Source organism: Echiichthys vipera, assembly GCF_963691815.1.
Source record: "Echiichthys vipera genome assembly, chromosome: 9".
NCBI classification, from domain to species: Eukaryota; Metazoa; Chordata; class Actinopteri; order Perciformes; family Trachinidae; genus Echiichthys; species Echiichthys vipera.
The window spans coordinates 1,140,739-1,163,603 of record NC_139834.1 but is presented as its reverse complement, the minus strand read 5'-3'; the positions used below and the strand labels follow the sequence as shown (position 1 = coordinate 1,163,603).

Here is a 22,865-nt window from a genome sequence, read left to right as displayed (position 1 = left end):
AAACGAGCTTCTGCTGTTATTGCTTTTCACAGTTGTTGTTCTGTTACAGTGTGAAGTCGAGATCTTGTTAAAGGGGGTTCTGGTGGAGGAATTGCCTCTCGCTGTCATCTATCTTCTCTCCCTTTCTCTTCCTCCCACGGGACGAGCGAAACCCTGTCAGCGCTGACAGGCATATCCGATGCATTCGCTCTGCATTGCTCCGTGGTCACGTGAGCGTATAAGTAAATAAATGTGTTTTGAATTAGAGCCCAGGTGGAATTTGGCGGAAAATCCCCACAACTCGTGCTCAATCTCTCGAATGATAACATGTTGTGTAGCGTATCTGTCACACACTGTTTTTTTTTGCAGCGTACACTCCAGCAATTTCTCCTTTGACAACTTTCCAACCCTTTCCTTTCTTGTTTTCTTGCCTACAGTGGAGAAATGTATGAGCTCGATGCAGATGGGGACCCAGATGGTGAAGCTCCGCGGCGGCTCCAAGGGACTGGTGCGGTTCTTCTATCTGGACGAACACAAGTCCTGCATCCGCTGGAGGCCCTCGCGCAAGAATGAAAAGGCCAAGAGTGAGTGTCTCCTTCCCTCTTACGGTCTCATGGGAACAGCATTTTGAATGTGCATTGCTCCTGTAGCTCAATGTATTCATGGTTCAAACTTATGGAAAGCCAGTTGTGGCATATTTAATGTGACAGTCATTGGTACTAGAACGGTACCAGGCCTCACATAAGCATATTTCTTACTGTCTGAATCTCCATATGTCATCCGTCCAAGAGGCTCTGGGTCTGTGTGACTGCAGCGACTGTGCTGTACATTTGAATAACCTCAGGCAGCTGGTGTCAGTTAAATAACTCTCATGACTTTATTAAAGGAAAGAAATCAATCTTTTTAGGGGGGGACGGGATGTTCAACGGGGTCAAATGTATTTATTTGGATAAACCCCTTGAGGGCTACACGGTGGTGTGGTGGTTAGCATGAGAAGGTTGCAGGTTCGCATCCCGTCTGGGGCCCCTCTGTGTGGAGTTTGCATGTTGTCCCCGTGTCTGCGTGGGTTTTCTCCGGGTTCTCCGGTTTCCTCCCACAGTCCAAAGACGTGCAGGTGTTCGGTTCATTGATGACTCTAAATCACCCGTAGGTGTGAATGGTTGTCTGTCTCTGTTCGTCTCTATGTGTCCTGTGATAGACTGGCGTCCTGTCCAGGGTGGACCCCGCCTCACACCCGATGTCAGCTTCATTACTGATCCTGGATAAGGGGTTTCATCATCTGATAGGCAGCTGACTTATTTAACTTGCTCCCAAACATTTTATCAGGGCCGTAAATGTTTTTGTTGGACATTAATTTTCCCCGTGTAGAATGGGAGGGGGGCTGGAGTCTCCCTTAGAGAGAGGGGGAGAAGTTCAGCATCCGTGAGGAACTCGGAGTAGAGCCGCTGCTCCTTTGTGTTGAAAGGAGCCAGTTGAGGTGGTTCAGGATCATCTGGTAAGGATGAACCCTGGGCGCCTCCCTAGGGAGGTGTTCCAGGCACGTCCAGCTGGGAGGAGGCCTCGGGGAAGACCCAGGACCAGGTGCAGAGATTAGATCTCCACACTGGCCTGGGAACGCCTCAGGATCCCCCAGTTAGAGCTGGTTAATGTGGCCCGGGAAAGGGAAGTTTGAGGTCCCCTGAGACCCGAACCTAGGTAAGAGGCTGAAGATGAGTGATGAGTGTGCAACATCAAACAGAAGCGTTCCCCTGCAGTGTTTTTGGAATAAAAGAAGGCAAAATGACTCTTTAGCAGCAGCTCCCAGTGTGGCTAAGCGTCTCATGGGGGACTTACTGTAGGGGCTCAGTTTCCTGTGGCTCTCCCTCCTCTCTAGCCCTGGTTTTAATAAGCTTCTTAAGTCGACTTAATTATTCATCAGCTTTAATCTGCCCAAACACTGTCTTACAAACACTTGGCACTAAATCCACAGGACAGGGAGATGGGGGGCTTTCTTTAAAGACAGTGAAAACTAAGTCTTAACCCTTTGATGGTCGGATGAGTGAAGCATGAACACAAATGCACAATCCAAACTTTCTTCAGCTGATGACTTCTGAGAAATAAAGTTATCAGTTTTAGTGTGAAGGAAATAAGGTTCTTCACTCACCAAAGGGAGGGCAGACTCTAGTGGTATGCATGTAGTAGCAGTATGTTTTATCAAGTTAGGGTGCACTCACACTGTGCCTCCGTAACGTGCCCTAGTCTAGCTCCTTTGACCAGTGTGAGTGCAACCGTACCGCGTCTAGGAGCGGCACGGTTGCCGTCCACGGCCCGTTTGGGAGAGGTGGGCTTTAGTAAAGCACGTTTGCACGTGTACGAGCAGGAGCGTGCGCACGTGTACGAGCACGAGGCCTACGGCGGTTCTGAGGTCATTTCCTGTGCGCCTGTTGGGACGTAGAGAAAAGAAGGAGGGACCATGCGCGGACATTTCAAACAATGGCGGTGAAAGGTTCACGTTGGTGTGATGCGGAGGTGGAGTGTTTACTGCAGATTTGGTCGATGAAAAGATTCAAAAACAGTCGACAAGACGCACAAAAACTCTGAGGTCTACGGAAAGATCTGGAAACAAAGCCACGCATCGCCATGACGTCATCAATGCATGTGGCGTGTTACGGCGTGATGACGTATAGGCAGCAAGAAGCATTCTCCGAGGCCCAGGTAGTGTGAGTACAAACGGGCCTGGAGGGGGGAACAAGGACCCTAAAGCACGGGGCACGGGGCGGATGCACAGTGGGAGGGCGCCGTAAGTTACATCTGGGGGATATTTGTGTTATCTATCTCTAACCTGCAGCTCTCTGAACTCTTTGAACAAGTCCCCATGTCTGTCAGCTCCATGTTACTCCAAGTTGGTCCGTATCGATTTAACGCTTCGTTAACAGACGGGCTTTGTAGTGTCCGCAGGGTCGGCCCTTACTGACGGCTACGTCGTCAAGCCTAGCACGGTACTCGCGCCAATTTCACTCACGTCTGTCTCGCTCTGACTGTCACTACGAAGCCACGCCCACTCTGGCTGTAGGCGCCGATGAAGTAGCTGCACACAGACACGCTGCCCCGCGTTCGCACTAAGTTCATGAAGTCCAGATACTAATACATGTGAAAAGGTATGGTTTTCAACGGCTGCGGTACCTTGCTAGTATTTGTTTACCGTGCAACCCAAGTATGAACCTGAAAATCCAAGTGTCTGAAGACTGACCGACCATCATCATAATCCCCGAGCTCAGCTGACAGCAGCTCATCAAATATACAGACAGAGGTAGCAGTGGTTAGCCTCATCTACCAGGTACCTGATGTGTACTCCTGCATAATGGATAACGGTGCTGCAGTCAGGGAAAGCATGTGTACATGTGTATCTCCAGCTGCAGGTTTGGGGAGAACACACACACACACACACACACACACACACACACACACACACACACACACACACACACACACACACACACACAGCAGCAGCATGTCGACTGTCATCTTTGACATTCAAGCATATATGTACTGTAAGGTATATAGCCCAGGGGACAGGGTGTGTGTGTGTGTGTGGTCACGGTTGTATTGCATTAAAAATGAGTGTGTGTGTAGCTACTGTTTCATCCTTGTAGTCTATTGTCAGACAGAGACATATTGTGTTATGATCATCACCTCTGGGTACGGGTGGTTTTTAGGGAATTAACCTGCTTCGTAGCATTTCCAAAATAGCACGCCGGCTGAACACGAAGTACTTCCTGTCATGGGGGATCCTAATGAAGGGCTGGAGGCTGCTTCTAACGGTATAATGTCATTAGCATCTCATAAATGTTGCATCTTAATAAACAGAGCTCTCTGGGCACTGCTGGTGGAGTTGACTTTTTAATCCTGCGTATCATAAATTCAAAGATGGAATAATTTCCCCATTAAAGCATCCCTATGCCCACAACAATTAATTCGCTGTCTTGCCAGAGGTAGAATACTACGGATTGCAGGAGGACATGTTGTTGGGCTACGTACTCCACCGAGGGTACTGGGAAGTTTAGCAAGACCACAATTTTCAAGTTCTCCATTACAACTGAGAGTCCTGCATTAGAAACTTTCATTACAGAGTGCAAAGGTGTTAGCAGCGAACGGTGGTGTGGTGGTTAGCACTGCACTGAGAGGGTTCCTGGTTTGAATCCCAGCTCAGGCCCTTCTGTGTGGAGTTTGCATGTTGTCCCCGTGTCTGCGTGGGTTTTCTCCGGGTTCTCCGGTTTCCTCCCACAGTCCAAAGACGTGCAGGTGTTCGGTTCATTGATGACTCTAAATCACCCGTAGGTGTGAATGGTTGTCTGTCTCTGTTCGTCTCTATGTGTCCTGTGATAGGCTGGCGTCCTGTCCAGGGTGGACCCCGCCTCACGCCCAAGGTCAGCCGGGGTCGGCTCCAGCCCCCGAGACCCCGACAGGGACAAGAGGATGTAGATGGATGAATGAATGAATGAATGAATGAATGAAAAGGAAAAGTTGTTAAGTGGCCCCTGTAAGAGAGTTATGCAGTATTTTATCATTGTAGCACGGTGAAGGTCAGGGGTCACTGCAGGTGCTAATCTGGAGTTTCAGACACGTGGCGTACGCTAACCCTGGATATACCCCCCCAAAAATCGGAGGAAAATAGTGTCGTTGGGCCTTAATGTGCGTTCACATGATGTCTTACCTGTACGCTTGATATGTGGTGAGTGTGGAAGAAAACATGATTGAGAGAGTGAATAACAGGCCGAGGTCACTGTGTACGAGGGACAGAGGCCTGATAAACACATTCTGCTTAGAAAACAATAGAACTGTATTTGGGCATGATCACGTCGGGGTCACCAAATAGACGCCACTTATTGTAAATGTACTAAGTGTGTATTGGAAAAACCCGTCGGGGCGTGTAAGTGATGTCAGCCTCGTTATAAGACGGGAAGTTCTGTTAAGAGACACTTGGATTTTTGGTATTGTGGATCTTGGAACTCTGTGATGAGTGTATCAGACCTCGATTCAATAAATTTCCCATGATTGCTATGAGACCTCTCTGCTGACTCCTTCTTGTAGACCTTTCTATTTTTATTATACATTGTTCTACCATAAATTGGTGACCCCGACGTGATCGTGCCAAAATACAGTTCTATTGTTTTTTAAACAGAATGTGCTTATCAGGCCTCTGTCCCCAGTACACAGTGACCTCAGCCTGTTGTTCACTTCCTCAATCATATATTCGTCATTCTATAATTTCATAATTATCATATACTGTATATAAACCTTTATAAGCTGTGAGATCAAATGTGCTTTGCGGCTCCAGACACATTTTACTTGGTGGAAGAGGGGGAAAAATGTTTCTTTTGATAGTAAAGGTTGCAGACCCCTGATCTAGGTGCAGCTGACTTTAAGGACTGCATACTGTTGAACTAACCCTCTAAAGTAAAAGCAGCACAGTAAAAGTGTTTGTTAGATTCCTCCACTGACTTCCTGTTTCCTCCAACAGTCTCCATCGACTCCGTCCGGGAAGTGTGCGAGGGTAAGCAGTCGGAGATCTTCCAACGATACTCGGAGGGCAGCTTCAACCCCAACTGCTGCTTCAGCCTGTACTACGGAGAGCACATGGAGTCCCTGGACCTGGTGTCCGGCACCGGAGAGGAGGCTCGGACCTGGATCACGGGCCTCAAATACCTGATGGCGGGCATCAGTGATGAGGACAGCCTGGCCAAGAGACAGCGAACCCGAGACCAATATCCTTCAGTTACATTTGATATTCATGATTAGCATTAAGGGCTAGCATCTGTGGAGAGTGTACCTGTCTCTTTCTTTAACCCACTGTGTCGTCACATGGCTGAAGCAGACCTTCACCGAGGCGGATAAGAACGGCGACGGCAGCTTGAGCATCGGCGAGGTGCTACAGCTCCTGCACAAGCTCAACGTCAACCTGCCCCGACAGAAAGTCAAGCAGATGTTCAAGGTACAGAACGCCGCATACACAAATCCAGACTGTGCAGTGTGTCCTTCCTTTGTTTTGATCCTGTAGTCCAGAGAAACTTTGTATTGTGGTTGTTAAAGCGAATCTAGATCGCCTTCCACATCCACATGTACTCTTAAATGATCCGTTTTGAGGGTTTTCTGCCCCACGGAGCAGCAGACGTCCACTTCGCGAAGCTCTTAGTGCCACTGAAGGAGGCCAAACACGTTCATCTGCTCATGTGAATGTTCGCTGTTCGTCTCCGCAGCGGGGGTCGGCTCTGCACCGTGCTCTCTGCAAAGTAGCAAAACTAAAACCTGAAGTTATAAACTCGACTTGTGGAAGCAGAACTTAACATTAAGCTGCTGAAATAATCTGTTCCTGGTGCGTAAATGTTGAGCGTTGTCGTGTAAACGGGGCCTTAAAGACACCGTCCAGGTATGGTTTGGGTTCCAGTTTCAGGTGATGAATCCATTTTTCTATCAGTGAGAAGCTTTGAGGTGTCTAAAGGTACCTTCTTAACCATTGTTTAGTCTTTACAGAGGCTGGTCTGGACAGACTGGCTTAGTGTTGATGTGCTCTTGGTCACTTTGAATCATCACTCAAGTGTCAGTACGTCGGGTCCTTCCAGTCCACTTCTGTTATAGTCAGTGAGCATCTCCTCACAGTCTGCTGGCTGTCTGTTCTGTGTGTTTGTGTGTGTGTGTGTGTTTGTGTGTGAAAACAAAACAAACCCAGTGTTCACACACAGCCCTGGCTCTGGAAACGGGAAACAAACAAAGTGGCACACAACACTTTGTAACAGCTGCTGTCATGCTCGTGCACAGGGCGGAGGAAAGAGCCGTGGACGTGTCAGAGGAAGCCAGAGGGGTCAGGTCTCAGGGGCAGCAGCTCCAGCAGGGGACCCCAAACTCCCCTTTCCCGGGCCACATTAACCAGCTCTAACTGGGGGATCCTGAGGCGTTCCCAGGCCAGTGTGGAGATCTAATCTCTCCACCTGGTCCTGGGTCTTCCCCGAGGCCTCCTCCCAGCTGGACGTGCCTGGAACACCTCCCTAGGGAGGCGCCCAGGGTTCATCCTTACCAGATGATCCTGAACCACCTCAACTGGCTCCTTTCAAAAATATGTTTGGCTCTGGAGTTCAAACATCTACAACCTCTCTCCAGAATCACTCACCGAGCATCACTTCACAACTGTGACGCTTGTCTTTTACGTACAAGTTCTGCCATTAATAAGAAGTGATGCTAAAGCTGTGGAGCTAACGAGCTGTGCACAGTGCTCAGTGCGGCTCGTCAAGACCGGAGACGGCACCATGCACTTACTCCTGGCAGATTGTGAATGAGCGGTAAAGACACTTTGGCCGTTTGCTCCTGCTGCAGATGTTAGCGAGCACACGGCTCAGTCGCTAACACTCTTCCACAGCAGACGGATTAGCTCGTTAAGTGTGTTGTTTAGCTTTACTCCTGCAGAGCAGCTAGCCACCGCTAAGTCCGGTGGCCTGTTGACGGTCGACCATCTGGTGCTGCTGGGACGCAGATGGCCTCTGGTGTAATGCGGGGTGAACACACCAGGGTCTGATCCTGCACCGCATGTCTCTGTGGACGTGTGTGTGTGAACAAGCCTCTAATAGGACCATAGATCATCTGATCACATATCAATTCAGTTTTTTTTATAGTGTCAAATCATAACAGCAGTTATCTCAGGACACTTTACAGAGCAGGTAAAGACCAAACTATGACTTATTTATGATTTACAGAGACACAACAACTCCCCCGTAGAGTACGGTGGCAAATCAAAACAAATCAAATTAAATTAAACTTAACTTGATTAAACTTAATTAAATTAAGTTAAATTGAATCAAAACAAATTAAATCAAATTAAATTAAACTGAACTAAATTAAATTAAATTAAATCAAATAAAAACAAATTAATTCAAATTAAATTAAACTGAACTAAACTAAATCAAATTAAATAAAAACAAATTAAATTAAATTGACTGTCATGACTGACGCCGGGTTCAGGACGCACCAACTATAACTTAAGTTTACTGAGCAGGGACAAAAACTGCACATTGTTTCCTATAAAATATAAAATATAAAGTAGTTGCCATGCAACAGGTTTTTAGCAGAGACTCATTTGCGACGCCTTTCTATTGGTTCAGTCTTAAATAAAAGTTACTCAAGCAAAGTTAGAAAGCAATACACACACGTTAGATATAATTCAACCAGGACAGTATTCAAAAACCACCACGAAAAGATGCAAAATGACTAAAAATAGATGCAAAACACCACAAAAAGATGCAAAATGACTAAAAATAGATGCAAAACCACCACGAAAAGATGCAAAATGACTAAAAACAGATGCAAAACCACCACAAAAAGATGCAAAATGACTAAAAACAGATGCAAAACCAGCACAAAAAGATGCAAAATGACTAAAAATAGATGCAAAACCACCACGAAAAGATGCAAAATGACTAAAAACAGATGCAAAACCACCACAAAAAGATGCAAAATGACTAAAAACAGATGCAAAACCAGCACAAAAAGATGCAAAATGACTAAAAATAGATGCAAAACCAGCACAAAAAGATGCAAAATGACTAAAAATAGATGCAAAACCAGCACAAAAAGATGCAAAATGACTAAAAATAGATGCAAAACCACCACAAAAAGATGCAAAATGACTAAAAATAGATGCAAAATCACCACAGAAAGATGCAAAATGACTAAAAACAGATGCAAAATCACCACAAAAAGATGCAAAATGACTAAAGATAGATGCAAAACCACCACAAAAAGATGCAAAATGACTAAAAATAGATGCAAAACCATCACAAAAAGATGCAAAATGACTAAAAATAGATGCAAAACCATCACAAAAAGATGCAAAATGACTAAAAACAGATGCAAAACCACCACAAAAAGATGCAAAATGACTAAAAATAGATGCAAAACCAGCACAAAAAGATGCAAAATGACTAAAAATAGATGCAAAACCAGCACAAAAAGATGCAAAATGACTAAAAATAGATGCAAAACCAGCACAAAAAGATGCAAAATGACTAAAAATAGATGCAAAACCAGCACAAAAAGATGCAAAATGACTAAAAATAGATGCAAAACCACCACAAAAAGATGCAAAATGACTAAAAATAGATGCAAAACCATCACAAAAAGATGCAAAATGACTAAAAATAGATGCAAAACCATCACAAAAAGATGCAAAATGACTAAAAACAGATGCAAAACCACCACAAAAAGATGCAAAATGACTAAAAATAGATGCAAAACCAGCACAAAAAGATGCAAAATGACTAAAAATAGATGCAAAACCAGCACAAAAAGATGCAAAATGACTAAAAATAGATGCAAAACCAGCACAAAAAGATGCAAAATGACTAAAAATAGATGCAAAACCAGCACAAAAAGATGCAAAATGACTAAAAATAGATGCAAAACCACCACAAAAAGATGCAAAATGACTAAAAATAGATGCAAAACCAGCACAAAAAGATGCAAAATGACTATAAATAGATGCAAAACCAGCACAAAAAGATGCAAAATGACTAAAAATAGATGCAAAACCAGCACAAAAAGATGCAAAATGACTAAAAATAGATGCAAAACCACCACAAAAAGATGCAAAATGACTAAAAATAGATGCTAAACCACCACAAAAAGATGCAAAATGACTAAAAATGTTGTTCACTCGAATATTAATAGTTTTATCTACAATGTTAAAGCGTCATTGCTCACTGATTAAACCAGGAGAGTATTCTGCTGCGGAGCTGGGTATGAGTCAGAGAAGTCTTTGGGATGTGATGGTTGGACTTCACTCAATGATTCATCACAGTGGAGACTCAGACTCACAGACTCTCAGACTCACAGACGTGCAGGGAAAAGCTTCGCAGGACGAGGACGCTGCATTTCTAACCGATGAATGAATCCATATTAGCTGCGGCGCTCAAACACATGTCTGCTAACAGCTTAAGTGGCCGGGTTCATGCATAATGGAGGCGTGAATGAGGCCGGATTGATGTTTTCTGTCCAATAAAAAGTCTTAGTTCTGCAGCTTCCACTGCTTTGTTTCCCTCCTGGGGCTTAGATGGGTCCTGAAGTCCTTCTCTTCAGAAATGAGCAGTGATGCAGGTTAGCTGGGGATGCATTTTCATATGTTTTGACCTTATGTTTATCAGTGTTCGGTTCTAAAAGATAAGGGTGGAAGCTTTGCCACAACGCAGAGCAGCGTTCGTCGTCTAAGGGCGCACTCACACTGTCCTTCCGTCTGTTTTTGTGAAAATATATTCATACTTATATATTCGAACAACTTTATAAAACAAAAGCAGATTCACTTTTTTATGCGTTGTTGATGAAACCGGAGTTGACTCAAATAAAGACCTAAAGGAAATATACGAAAAGACCAAATTACATAGACTTTATTCGTCAACCCTTGACTTCTTTCCCTACGTTCCTCAACCATCTTGGTTGTACCCAACCTGCAGTGGAGCGTCAACAGAACTGGGGCCTGGAGCCTTGGGTCTGGGGCCTGGGGCCTCGGGCCTGGGGCCTGGGGCCTGGAGCCTGGGGCCTGGAGCGTGGGGCCTGGGGCCTGGGGCCTGGAGCCTGGAGCCTGGGGCCTGGAGCCTGGGGCCTGGGGCCTGGAGCCTGGGGCCTGGGGCCTGGGGCCTGGAGCGTGGGGCCTGGGGCCTGGGGCCTGGAGCCTGGAGCGTGGGGCCTGGGGCCTGGAGCCTGGAGCCTGGAGCCTGGGGCCTGGGGCCTGGAGCCTGGGGCCTGGGGCCTGGGGCCTGGAGCCTGGGGCCTGGAGCCTGGAGCCGGAGGCCTGGGGCTGCAGGTTTTTTATTCCAACCGAGCAAAAACACACCTGACTAGAGTCATGCAATCACTGGAATTGTCTTCACATAGTTGATTTGTTGGACCAGGTGTGTTTTTGATTGGTTGGAATGAAAACCTGCAGCCACAGCGGCTCTTTACTGGATCACTTTGACACCCGTGATTTAGATGGTAGAGGTCTAAAGAAAGGGCAAGTGTGGTTAAAAAAATAAAAGGCCGTCCACACTAAAAGATTGAATTGCACGTGTTCATGTCAGTCACAGATAAAACACCTGTGAATAGTGAAACTAAAGTGTTTCTTGTACCCGCTGTGCAGGAGGCAGACACAGACGACAACCAGGGGACGCTGGGCTTCGAGGAGTTCTGCTCCTTCTACAAGATGATGTCGACCCGCAGGGATCTGTACCTGCTCATGCTCACCTACAGCAACCACAAAGACCACCTGGACACAGATGACCTGATCCGCTTCCTGGAGACCGAGCAGAAGGTAAACACTGTCCGCATTTAAGCTATTCTGTTTGTCTGCAGATGAAACAAACTATATCCATGCACCCCTCGATGTAATGACAATAAAGCTACCTGAAGCTAGGTACTTAGTGTTGGTAGGCTATGCTAGCTGTGACACCCTGCCTCAAGTCTTTATGCTAAGCTAGTCTGACACCAGCTAATCTCTATACACACAGTCTGGGAGTGGAAGTGGTCTGCTATCTGTTTGTAGTCCCAGAATTATTGACCAATCACGCGTGAGCACGCTGAGGCTGCATGCAGGTAACGACAGTCTGTGGAGAGCAAGAGCGGAGGAACACGATGTCAGGACCCGTCGTCTGTCGTCTGACAACCATTCAGCTTTTCATTAGCGTTTAATCTGCATTCAAACGCAAATATCTGTTCATAGAAACTCCACTCTTGCGTCTCAAGGTGCTGATCAGACTAAAAGTAACGACCCCTGCCCAGAGGAGGACGCCTCGGTCCTGTCCTTCTGCTGCCTGCACAGGAAAGCCTGAAACATTAGCTGTTGCCCGCGGAAGCTACATGTAGTCAGACTGTAACTGCTGTTGTTTTTACCCGTTGTAAATGTTTCTGTAAAACTGTGTTTGTGATTTTAAACACATCTTAATCATTTAATGAACTAATGAAAAATTCCTTCCTGGTCTTTAGGCTTTAGTGCGTTTGTCAGTTTCACATTTCCTCCTGAAAAAAAACAGACATTATGCTCCTAAGCGTTTCTATTTACGTTGCTATCCTCCCTATTTACGAGTGTTGTAGTGGCTAATCGATGGCCACTAAGGGCGCACTCACACTGTGCCTCCGTCCCGTGCCCAAACAGGTTCCACGGCTAAAGTCTGGTTCCTTTGACCAGTGTGAGTGCAACCGTACCACGTCTAGGAGCGGCACGCTTGCCGTCCACGGCCTGTTTGGGAGAGGTGAGCTTTAGTAAAGCACGTTTGCACGTGTACGAGCACGAGCGTGCGCACGTGTACGAGCACGAGGCCTACGGCGGTTCTGAGGTCATTTCCTGTGCGCCTGCTGGGACGTAGAAAAAAGGAGGGACCATGTGCGGACATTTCAAACAATGGCGGTGAAAGGTTCACGTTGGTGTGATGCGGAGGTGGAGTGTTTACTGCAGATTTGGTCGATGAAAAGATTCAAAATCAGTCGGACAAAACTAAATCTCTGAGGCGTGACGACGTTTTAGCAAGAGTAACCACCCTAAAGCACGGGGCTCTGTAGGAACGGACAGTGTGAGTGCGCCCTAAGACGTGAAGACACAAGCTGGAGTGTCTCACATCTTCTTCTATGAGGCACAAAGAAAGACTCAGTGCCTAATGATACCAGCAGACACAACTCTGCTGCAGCTCGGCATCATTTCAAACACATAACTTCATGAAACTGCCTCCATCTCTCTCCAATAACAGCAGAAGGAAAGCAATTCTTATTCACGGCCGCGGAACCACGCGCAGATTATAATTGGAGAACAACACAGCCCACCTGAGCGGAGCTGACGTCTAGCATCCAAACAGAGCCTGGTGCTTTTGAAGGGCTCCTTCACTAAAACAGCACCTGCTCCTTCAGCAAATTAGCTGCAGGAGCAGAGACACACTGGGTCTTTAAAGGAAAACCTGCAGTTACACTCGTTTGCTTCTGCTTCTTTCAGACGATGGCGTCATTAGCGAGGAAGTGTGCGTTCAAAAACCCGTTAGAGCTGCAGCTCAAGTGCTGTGACGGCACTGATGCTCACAGCCCTGCAGAGCCCTTCAGGGGCTTCATGGGAAATCGGTTGAGATTTGGATCTCCCACCTCGCAGAGTCCAAAATGGCTGAACTAAACCTAAGTTGAGCATTAGGGCGCCCTCCCACTGTTGCTCCGTCCCGTGCCCCGTGCTTTAGGGTCCTTGTCCCCTCCTCCAGGCCCGTTTGTACTCACACTACCTGGGCCTCGGAGAATGCTTCTTGCTGCCTATACGTCATCACGCCGTAACACGTCACACGCATTGATGACGTCATGGCGATGCGTGGCTTTGTTTCCAGATCTTTCCGTAGACCTCTGAGTTTTTGTGCGTCTTGTCGACTGTTTTTGAATCTTTTCATCGACCAAATCTGCAGTAAACACTCCACCTCCGCATCACACCAACGTGAACCTTTCACCGCCATTGTTTGAAATGTCCGCGCATGGTCCCTCCTTCTTTTTTCTACGTCCCAACAGGCGCACAGGAAATGACCTCACGACCGCCGTAGGCCTCGTTCTCGTACACGTGCAAACGTGCTTTACTAAAGCCCACCTCTCCCAAACGGGCCGTGGACGGCAACCGTGCCGCTCCTAGACGTGGTACGGTTGCACTCACACTGGTCAAAGGAACCAGACTTTAGCCGTAAAACCTGTTTTGGCACCGTACGGAGGAACAGTGTGAGTGCGCCCTAAGGCCCTTACTGATGCTGACTGCAGCCAGGTAAGCATCAAAACAGAGAACAATGGGTTTGTTCTTTATGTTTTGAATGCCAAACAGGCAGTTCAGTTGTTTACTTATACTCTCTCTCTCATATTTGCTCGTGTGTGTGTGTGTGTGTGTGTGTGTGTGTGTATAGTTGTACAGCTATCTTTGTGAGGACCACTTTTGCTGCTCAGCAACATATTTTGGTACCAAACCACAGTGACGGTGGATACAGGCTCACATCCGCAGAGTGTCCATTGACTCTGCACACACGATCCTCTCCCTCTCATCCAGACTATGGTTGGATGGAGCGTGGGCTGCATTCATCCCACTTTCAGACGTTCACCCGGCTTCGTGCTTCAGAAATGGGTCGGGGAAATATGGAAATAATGTCTCGTCGGGGTTACCCGGCCTAAGCTGTCACAAATACACTGACACAGTATGAGAGAGTCCCCGCTGGCCCCGCCCCACCCCCTTTGAATGATCACCAGAGACGGGGTCTGATCGACTGATCAGGGCAGAGACACACAAACGGTCCAGTTCTTCAGCCAGGGTGGACGAACATGACATGTAGCACGTGTGTATTAGTGTGTTCCTCTCACACAGGCTGCAGTGTGTTGTGTTTGACCTGCTTTCACATCATTTGCAGATGACCAAGGTGACCAAGGACCATTGTCTGGAGATTATCAACAAATTTGAGCCGTGCTCGGAGAACCAGAAGCAAGGCGTTTTGGGAATAGATGGTAAGTCTAATTATTTTATCATCAACTTGTCTTTGGATCTAAACTGAGCGCTGTTGGTTTATTCCGCCATTTTGAATCACAGGAGGTTTCTGCAGCCTCAGGTCGGCTGTGAGTCCCTCGAACGTGTCACTTTGGCTTCGATCTGATCAATTCTGCTTTGAAAAATCTGTATTTTATTGCATTTCATGTGTTTGGCAGATGCCTCCGTCCTCCCACTCATGTGCTGCGTGCTCAGTGCTACAGTGGGAACGCCAGTTAATGGGGATTTCTCTTTTCTAACATCTGAGACGTCCGTGTGCAGCGTTCTCCTCCGTATGTCGTCCGCTGCAAAGCCTCGGCCTGTTGTTAGTGTTGATTATTAAAAGCTTCCAAAGGGATCCACATTCACAGTGAACTCCTCTCTGATTGGCTGAAGTTAAGCTGCTCCGCGGAGTCTTTCTGGTATTTCTGTATTGTTTAGAACTGGAAAGACACTTTCCCGTGTTTCCTTGTTTGTGTCTTTGGAAAGAGAATTAATCCAAAATCCAAATATTTGGGGACATGAATTGCAGTGTTATTTTGAAGAATCCATAACGGCTCAGGGCGCCCTCCCACTGTGCCTCCGTCCCGTGCCCCGTGCTTTAGGGTCCTTGTCCCCCCCTCCAGGCCCGTTTGCACTCACACTACCTGGGCCTCGGAGAATGCTTCTTGCTGCCTATACGTCATCACGCCGTAACACGTCACACGCATTGATGACGTCATGGCGATGCGTGGCTTTGTTTCCAGATCTTTCCGTAGACCTCTGAGTTTTTGTGCATCAAATAATCCATCGTTTAACAACTATTAAGGTAGAAATCCAGGAGAGTCGCTAACAGCCGGACGTGGTTAACAGTGGTTAGCTTGGGGCAGCACGGTGAAGGCATTCAAAGGTCTTTTTTAACCACTAATGCTGCTGAAAATAACAGCAAACCTCTGCAGCAGCATGAGAAGAGTCCCTACACACACAACAAAGCGTCATCAGCGTAGTTAGTGAAGCCAGAGTTTATTAAAGAGTGTTTTAAAGACTTACCTACAGGCCCCTGCACCAGCTCCTCTCATAGTAAAGTCCATTACAGTGGAAGGAGCCCATTGCTGCTTTGTTGTGTGTGTAGGGACTCGTCTCATGCTGCTGCAGAGGTTTGCTGTTATTTTCAGCAGCATTAGTGGTTAAAAAAAGACCTTTGAATGCCTTCACCGTGCTGCCCCGTGCTAACCACTGTTAGCCACGTCCGGCTGTTAGCATTTCTCCTGGATTTCTACCTTAATAGTTGTTACATGAAAAAGCTTTAACTAAAGTCACTTTCACCACTTTCTTTGGTCCCATCTGGATCCATGAACTGATGTAATCTTGTTTTTGTTTCTATAAAATCATATTCCCAACAGAAAGTTGTTTTCAGCCTCTGAAACCTGGAAATCTCTGATTTTCTCTCTTTGATTTCACATTAAAGTGAATATTTTTGGAGCAAACCAAACATTTAAAGACGTTTGTGATGTCATCAGGTCACTTTGAGCTCATGTTGTTTGGACGTCGTCTCATTTTGAACCAGGAAACAAAGCGTCATCAGCGTAGTTAGTGAAGCCAGAGTTCATTAAAGAGGGTTTTACCTGCTGGCCCCTGCACCAGCTCCTCTCATAGTAAACCTTCACTTTAATATTTAAGATTGGGATAAAAAGGCATTTTCTTAACTTTCCTGCAGGTATCACAAATTACATGCGCAGCCCAGCGGGAGACATCTTCAACCCAGAACACTACAGCGTGAACCAGGAGATGAACCGGCCGCTGTGCGACTACTTCATCGCCTCCTCGCACAACACCTACCTGATGGGCGACCAGCTGATGTCCCAGTCCAGGGTGGACATGTACGCCTGGGTGCTGCAGGCAGGCTGTCGCTGCGTAGAGGGTGAGCACGCACGTGTGGAGCAAACACTCAAGTACACATACGATTAAAATACGTTTAACATACGTTTGGAGCGGCAGTAGCTCAGTACTTACGTGACTCGGCTGGGAACCAGAGGGTCACCGGTTCGAGTCCATGTATGGAGCGTGGACTGGTGGCTGGAGAGGTGCCAGTTCAGCTCCTGGGCACTGCCGAAGTGCTGTTGAGCAGCCCCCCCCGCTCTGACATCTCTCCATTAGTTGCATGTATATAGGTCGTGTGTGTGTCTGCCTGCGTAAATGTGTGTGTGCCTGTGACAGTGTGTGTGTGTGTCTGCCTGCGACAGTGCGTGTGTGTGTGTCTGCGACAGTGTTCGTGTGTCTGCCTGCGACAGTGTGTGTGTGTGTGTGTGCATGTGACAGTGTGTGTGTGTCTGCCTGCGACAGTGTGTGTGTGTGTGTCTGCGACTGTGTGTGTGTGTGTGTCTGCCTGCGTAAGTGTGTGTGTCTGCCTGCGACAGTGTGTGTGTGTGTCTGCCTGCGACAGTGTGTGTGTCTGTCTGTCTGCGTAGGTGTGTGTTTGTGTGTGTGCCTCTCTCTCTCTGTCTCTGTCTCTCTCTCTGTCTCTCTCTCTCTCTCTCTGTCTCTGTCTCTCTGTCTCTCTCCCTCTCTCTCTCTGTCTCTCTCCCTCTCTCTCTCTGTCTCTCTCTCTGTCTCTCTCTCTCTCTCTGTCTCTGTCTCTCTGTCTCTCTCCCTCTCTCTCTCTGTCTCTCTGTCTCTCTCTCTGTCTCTCTCTCTCTCTCTCTCTGTCTCTGTCTCTCTGTCTCTCTCTCTCTGTCTCTCTCTCTCTCTGTCTCTGTCTCTCTCTGTCTCTCTCTGTCTCTCTCCGTCTCTCTCCCTCTCTCTCTCCCTCTCTCTCTCTCTCTCTCTCTCTCTCTGTGTAATAAAGCTAAGTTGTCCAGGATCCTGTGGGTTTGTCCTTGAATCTGTCATCGTGGGTCAGTCGTTGCTTGTAGGAGTCAAGTGTCCTCCTGGTTCTGTCTGCCGGCTCCGACAGCTCCTGCCAGAGGGCAGCGGGTCACACAGGAAGTGTCGGGGATGAGACGAGTCCTTCAGAGCGTTAGCTGGAGACGTGTTTCAGGGAGACCAGAGGGCAGACGATGAACGTCTGTGTCGATGACCCTCTGAAGAGCTCTCTCGTCTGCTGCTGAGATGATGTACGCCATCACACTCTCAATGGAGGAGCGGAGGACGCACAGACTTGTGCCTGTGTGTGTGTGTGTGTGCGTGTGTGTACACATGCAAAGACAGAACCTATATACATGCAGTTAATGCAGAGATGTCAGAGCGAGGGGGCTGCCAAGGGATCTGAGCCCCGAGCAGTTGGGGGCAGTGCCCAGGAGATGAACTGGCACCTCTCCAGCCACCAGTCCACGCTCCATTCATGGTCCACACAGGGACTCGGACCGGCAACCCTCCGGTTCCCAGCCAAGTCACCTATGGACTGAGCTACTGCCACCCCAAGACCTGCCCCAGACCCAGCTCTGTGGAGTACGGACATCTGTCTGCACCGGAGAGAGGAAGAGACCAGGTGTAGCTGTCGTTGTGGACCAGTAGAGGTCCCTGAGATGTGGGTCAACAGGAACTTGAAGGTGGAAAGCCTTTCCTCCCGGGGTTATGGTTATTAATCGAGGGTTTAAAGTTGAGACTCTGTTAACTAGTCCTAACCTGGAGGGGAGCTTTGACATGCCAGAGAGAATGCTGAGGTCGGTTAGCTCACCCAAGTGAGCGGCGATGCTAGCTAAGCCACTTAGCTAGTTCCTCAGACAAGGCTGCGTGCCGCTCCTAGATGCGGTACGGTTGCACTGTGGCTCACTGAAAGAGTGGATCGTCCTCCATTTGAGACATTGGCGGTTCGATCCCCCACCTCCCCCGGTCCACATGTGTAAGTGTCCTTGGGCAAGACATTGAACCCCGAATTGCTCCTCATGGGTGTGTGAATGGTTAGATTAGATGGTCTGTAGATGTCCACTGCATCAGTGTGAATGGATGAATGTGACAAACACTGTGAAAGCGCCTTGAGTAGTCAGAAGACTAGAAAGGCGCTTTATATAAGTACAAGTCCATTTACCATTTACTCACACTGGTCAAAGGAACGCTGTGAAACATGCTGGGGCACGGTACGGAGGAACAGTGGGAGTGCGCCCTAACTTCTGACTTGTAACTGCTCCTCTGTCTGTGGCTCTCAGCTCCAAGCACATTGGTTCCTCCTGACGACTTATAAACACCTCACTTGTCACCTCACGAATACACATTTGGTGATAGGGAGTGTTAGTGGCAGCAGGATGGTGTGTGTGTGTGTGTGTGTGTGTGTGTGTGTGTGTGTGTGTGTGTGTGTGTGTGTGTGTGTGTGTGTGTGTGTGTGTGTGTGTGTGTGTGTGTGTGTGTGTGTGTGTGTGTGTGTGTGTGTGTGTGTGTGTGTGTGTGTGTGTGTGTGTGTGTGTGTGTGTGTGTGTGTGTGTGTGTGTGTGTGTGTGTGTGTGTGTGTGTGTGTGTGTGTGTGTGTGTGTGTGTGTGTGTGGTTGAGACCCATCTGATGCTTGTAGCTCTCCAGTGACTGTTTCTTCTGTCTGTCCTGTGAACAGTGGACTGTTGGGACGGTCAGGACGGGGAGCCCATCGTGCACCACGGCTACACCCTCACCTCCAAGATCCTCTTCAAAGACGTCATCGAGACCATCAACAAATACGCCTTCGTCAAGAACGAGTAGGTTTACACACACACACACAAACACACACACACACACACACACACACACACACACTCACTCTCACTGCTCACACTTTGAGTCAGTCACATAAGTCACTTTCATGATGGAACCTGTCGAACCGTAGTCGTGTGTGTGCGGCTTTAATACGCAGCACATCGACGTGTTTGCTGTCAGCACTCATCACAGCGGTGCATCACACAGCCTGTCTCTGTCTGAGACGTTAGTGGTTGTGTGTGTGAGGAGCTTCAGGGCAGAGATGGTTCACAGTATGCGCACACACACACACACACACACACACACACACACACACACACACACACACACACACACACACACACACTGATGTCACATGTGGGTCACTTCAAACTGGAACAAAGTGGAACTGGAAAACAAATCTGAATGAATCATTAAGTCTGTAACGTAAACTTAGAAACACACTGCTAAATAAAAAATACACTTTCCAAGTTCTGATCCTGTATCCCTCCATATTCGTGTGTGTGTGAATGGTGCACAACACGTCCCTTAAATACCTCATAGGGCGCCCTCCCACTGTGCGTGCGTCCCGTGCCCCGTGCTTTAGGGTCCTTGTCCCCCCCTCCAGCCCCGTTTGTACTCACACTACCTGGGCCTCGGAGAATGCTTCTTGCTGCCTATACGTCATCACGCCGTAACACGTCACACGCATTGATGACGTCATGGCGATGCGTGGCTTTGTTTCCAGATCTTTCCGTAGACCTCGGAGTTTTTGTGCGTCTTGTCGACTGTTTTTGAATCTTTTCATCGACCAAATCTGCAGTAAACACTCCACCTCCGCATCACACCAACGTGAACCTTTCACCGCCATTGTTTGAAATGTCCGCGCATGGTCCCTCCTTCTTTTTTCTATGTCCCAACAGGCGCACAGGAAATGACCTCAGAACCGCCGTAGGCCTCGTGCTCGTACACGTGCGCACGCTCGTGCTCGTACACGTGCAAACGTGCTTTACTAAAGTCCACCTCTCCCAAACGGGCCGTGGACGGCAAGCGTGCCGCTCCTAGACGTGGTACAGTTGCACTCACACTGTTCAAAGGAACCAGACTTTAGCCGTGGAACCTGTTCGGGCACGGCACTGATGGACAGTGGGAGTGCGACCTCAGATGATGCACCAGGTTGAGATCTGGTGTCTGCGAAGGCCGTAGCATGATTCTCATCAAGGTTCAAGGTATCTTTAATATCCCAGAGGAGCAGTTTTGTGCACAGCCAGCAGTAAAAGAGGCTCAGCAAGCAACAAATATAAAAAACAACAACTTAAAACAACAAAAAGATAACAACAAACCATTCATTGACTCTCGTAACCTGTGTGAAGCTAAACTAACTCACGTGTTGATGTTTTTCCTTACATTTGTCACCCATGTATACGCGTAGACCGTAAACACATTGACCCCTATACACCAACATTAAATCCTACTCACACCTGTGCAGAGACTGAGCAACACACACACACACGCACGCACGCACGCACGCACGCACGCACGCACGCACGCACACACACACACACACACACACACACACACACACACACACACTCCTCCTCTTCACAGAATCTGCATCTGAAGGTGATAATCTCCTCCTCGTGCACAGAGAGTCTGGAGGATGCAGAGAAAACCTCTATTTTTAGATCCCGTCTCCTCAAGTGATGTGAAGAAGAGGGAGTCGCTGTGTGTGCGTTCACCCTCTCTGTGTGTGCGTTCACCCTCTCCGTGTGTGCGTTCACCCTCTCCGTGTGTGCGTTCACCCTCTCTGTGTGTGCGTTCACCCTCTCCGTGTGTGCGTTCACCCTCTCTGTGTGTGCGTTCACCCTCTCTGTGTGTGCGTTCACCCTCTCTGTGTGTGCGTTCACCCTCTCTGTGTGTGCGTTCACCCTCTCTGTGTGTGCGTTCACCCTCTCCGTGTGTGCGTTCACCCTCTCTGTGTGTGCGTGTTCACCCTCTCTGTGTGTGCGTTCACCCTCTCTGTGCGTGCGTTCACCCTCTCTGTGCGTGCGTTCACCCTCTCTGTGTGTGCGTTCACCCTCTCTGTGTGTGCGTTCACGCTCTCTGTGTGTGCGTTCACCCTCTCTGTGTGTGCGTTCACCCTCTCTGTGTGTGCGTTCACCCTCTCCGTGTGTGCGTTCACCCTCTCCGTGTGTGCGTTCACCCTCTCCGTGTGTGCGTTCACCCTCTCTGTGTGTGCGTTCACCCTCTCTGTGTGTGCGTTCACCCTCTCCGTGTGTGCGTTCACCCTCTCCGTGTGTTTGTGAAACTATAATTGTGGACGATATATTCCACAGATAATTGGCTAAAAGGGAACAGGGTGAAAGGCTGCATGCAGCATCAAAGAGAGATGAGATTTTCTGTAGGAGAGCCGGCTCCTCAGAGGGCTGACAGGCACCAAACTGGGGCAAGACGCTTCCATCTCAGACTAAGACTAGAAACCGCTGCAGCCCCGACGTCAGGGACCGAGGAGGCTGCTCCTCTCTTAACGTGCCAGACCACAGATGCTTCACATAAGAGGAAATATAGGGTCAAAATGAGCTAATAGGTGTCACCGTGACACTTCCTGCAATGGATTACTTAAAATAAGATTATTTTTGGTATTACAAGTTTTCTGAAATGCACAATGAGGCCTTGTCTTATGAATTAGGAGCTAATTTGCACATCTCCAGAACAGAGACTTGAACATGGGCTAAAGCCAGGTTTCAAAAAAACTGAGTTCACCCTCCCACTGTTCCTCCGTCCCGTGCCCCGTGCTTTAGGGTCCTTGTCCCCCCCTCCAGGCCCGTTTGTACTCACACTACCTGGGCCTCGGAGAATGCTTCTTGCTGCCTATACGTCATCACGCCGTAACACGTCACACGCATTGATGACGTCATGGCGATGCGTGGCTTTGTTTCCAGATCTTTCCGTAGACCTCGGAGTTTTTGTGCGTCTTGTCGACTGTTTTTGAATCTTTTCATCGACCAAATCTGCAGTAAACACTCCACCTCCGCATCACACCAACGTGAACCTTTCACCGCCATTGTTTGAAATGTCCGCGCATGGTCCCTCCTTCTTTTTTCTACGTCCCAACAGGCGCACAGGAAATGACCTCAGAACCGCCGTAGGCCTCGTGCTCGTACACGTGCGCACGCTCGTGCTCGTACACGTGCAAACGTGCTTTACTAAAGCCCACCTCTCCCAAACGGGCCGTGGACGGCAAGCGTGCCGCTCCTAGACGTGGTACGGTTGCACTCACACTGGTCAAAGGAACCAGACTTTAGCCGTGAAACCTGTTTACTTAAAATAAGATTATTTTTGGTATTACAAGTTTTCTGATATGTTGTTTGAATTTGCACAATGAGGCCTTGTCTTATGAAAAAGGAGCTAATTTGCACGTCTCCAGAACAGAGACGTGAACATGGGCTAAAGCCAGGTTTCAAAAAAACTAAGACTTGCACTTTTGCTCCCATCTGATGACTTCCGATCAAAGACTCCCGCTAGCTTTTGTCATTTATGTGACATAAGAGTCAAAGCTTTTTACAGGTATCTCTTTATCACTCCATAAATCAGAAAATACTGGCAGCAGCCTTTTCGTGAATCAAATGGTGTTTGTTATAAACCAGGCTCTGAATGATATCTGATGAAACCCCTCTGGTCTTGAAAACATCCGTCCTCTGATGCACCTGAACACATCATCAGTGATGTTACCTGAGATCATCATCCTCCTCAGGC

At 48.0% G+C, this 22,865-nt stretch overlaps 1 protein-coding gene across 1 annotated transcript in view; it reads left to right on the top strand.

Annotated features, from left to right (window-relative positions):
- The window catches only part of LOC310952341 (1-phosphatidylinositol 4,5-bisphosphate phosphodiesterase eta-2-like), a 170,894-nt gene that overhangs the window by 120,149 nt on the left and 27,880 nt on the right, over window positions 1-22,865 (top strand). The window contains 8 exon segments of the mRNA XM_083920925.1: window positions 417-563; window positions 5,480-5,754; window positions 5,757-5,789; window positions 5,792-5,950; window positions 11,117-11,287; window positions 14,379-14,472; window positions 16,188-16,391; window positions 19,012-19,132. Coding sequence (XP_083777051.1) covers window positions 417-563; window positions 5,480-5,754; window positions 5,757-5,789; window positions 5,792-5,950; window positions 11,117-11,287; window positions 14,379-14,472; window positions 16,188-16,391; window positions 19,012-19,132 — 1,204 coding nt within the window.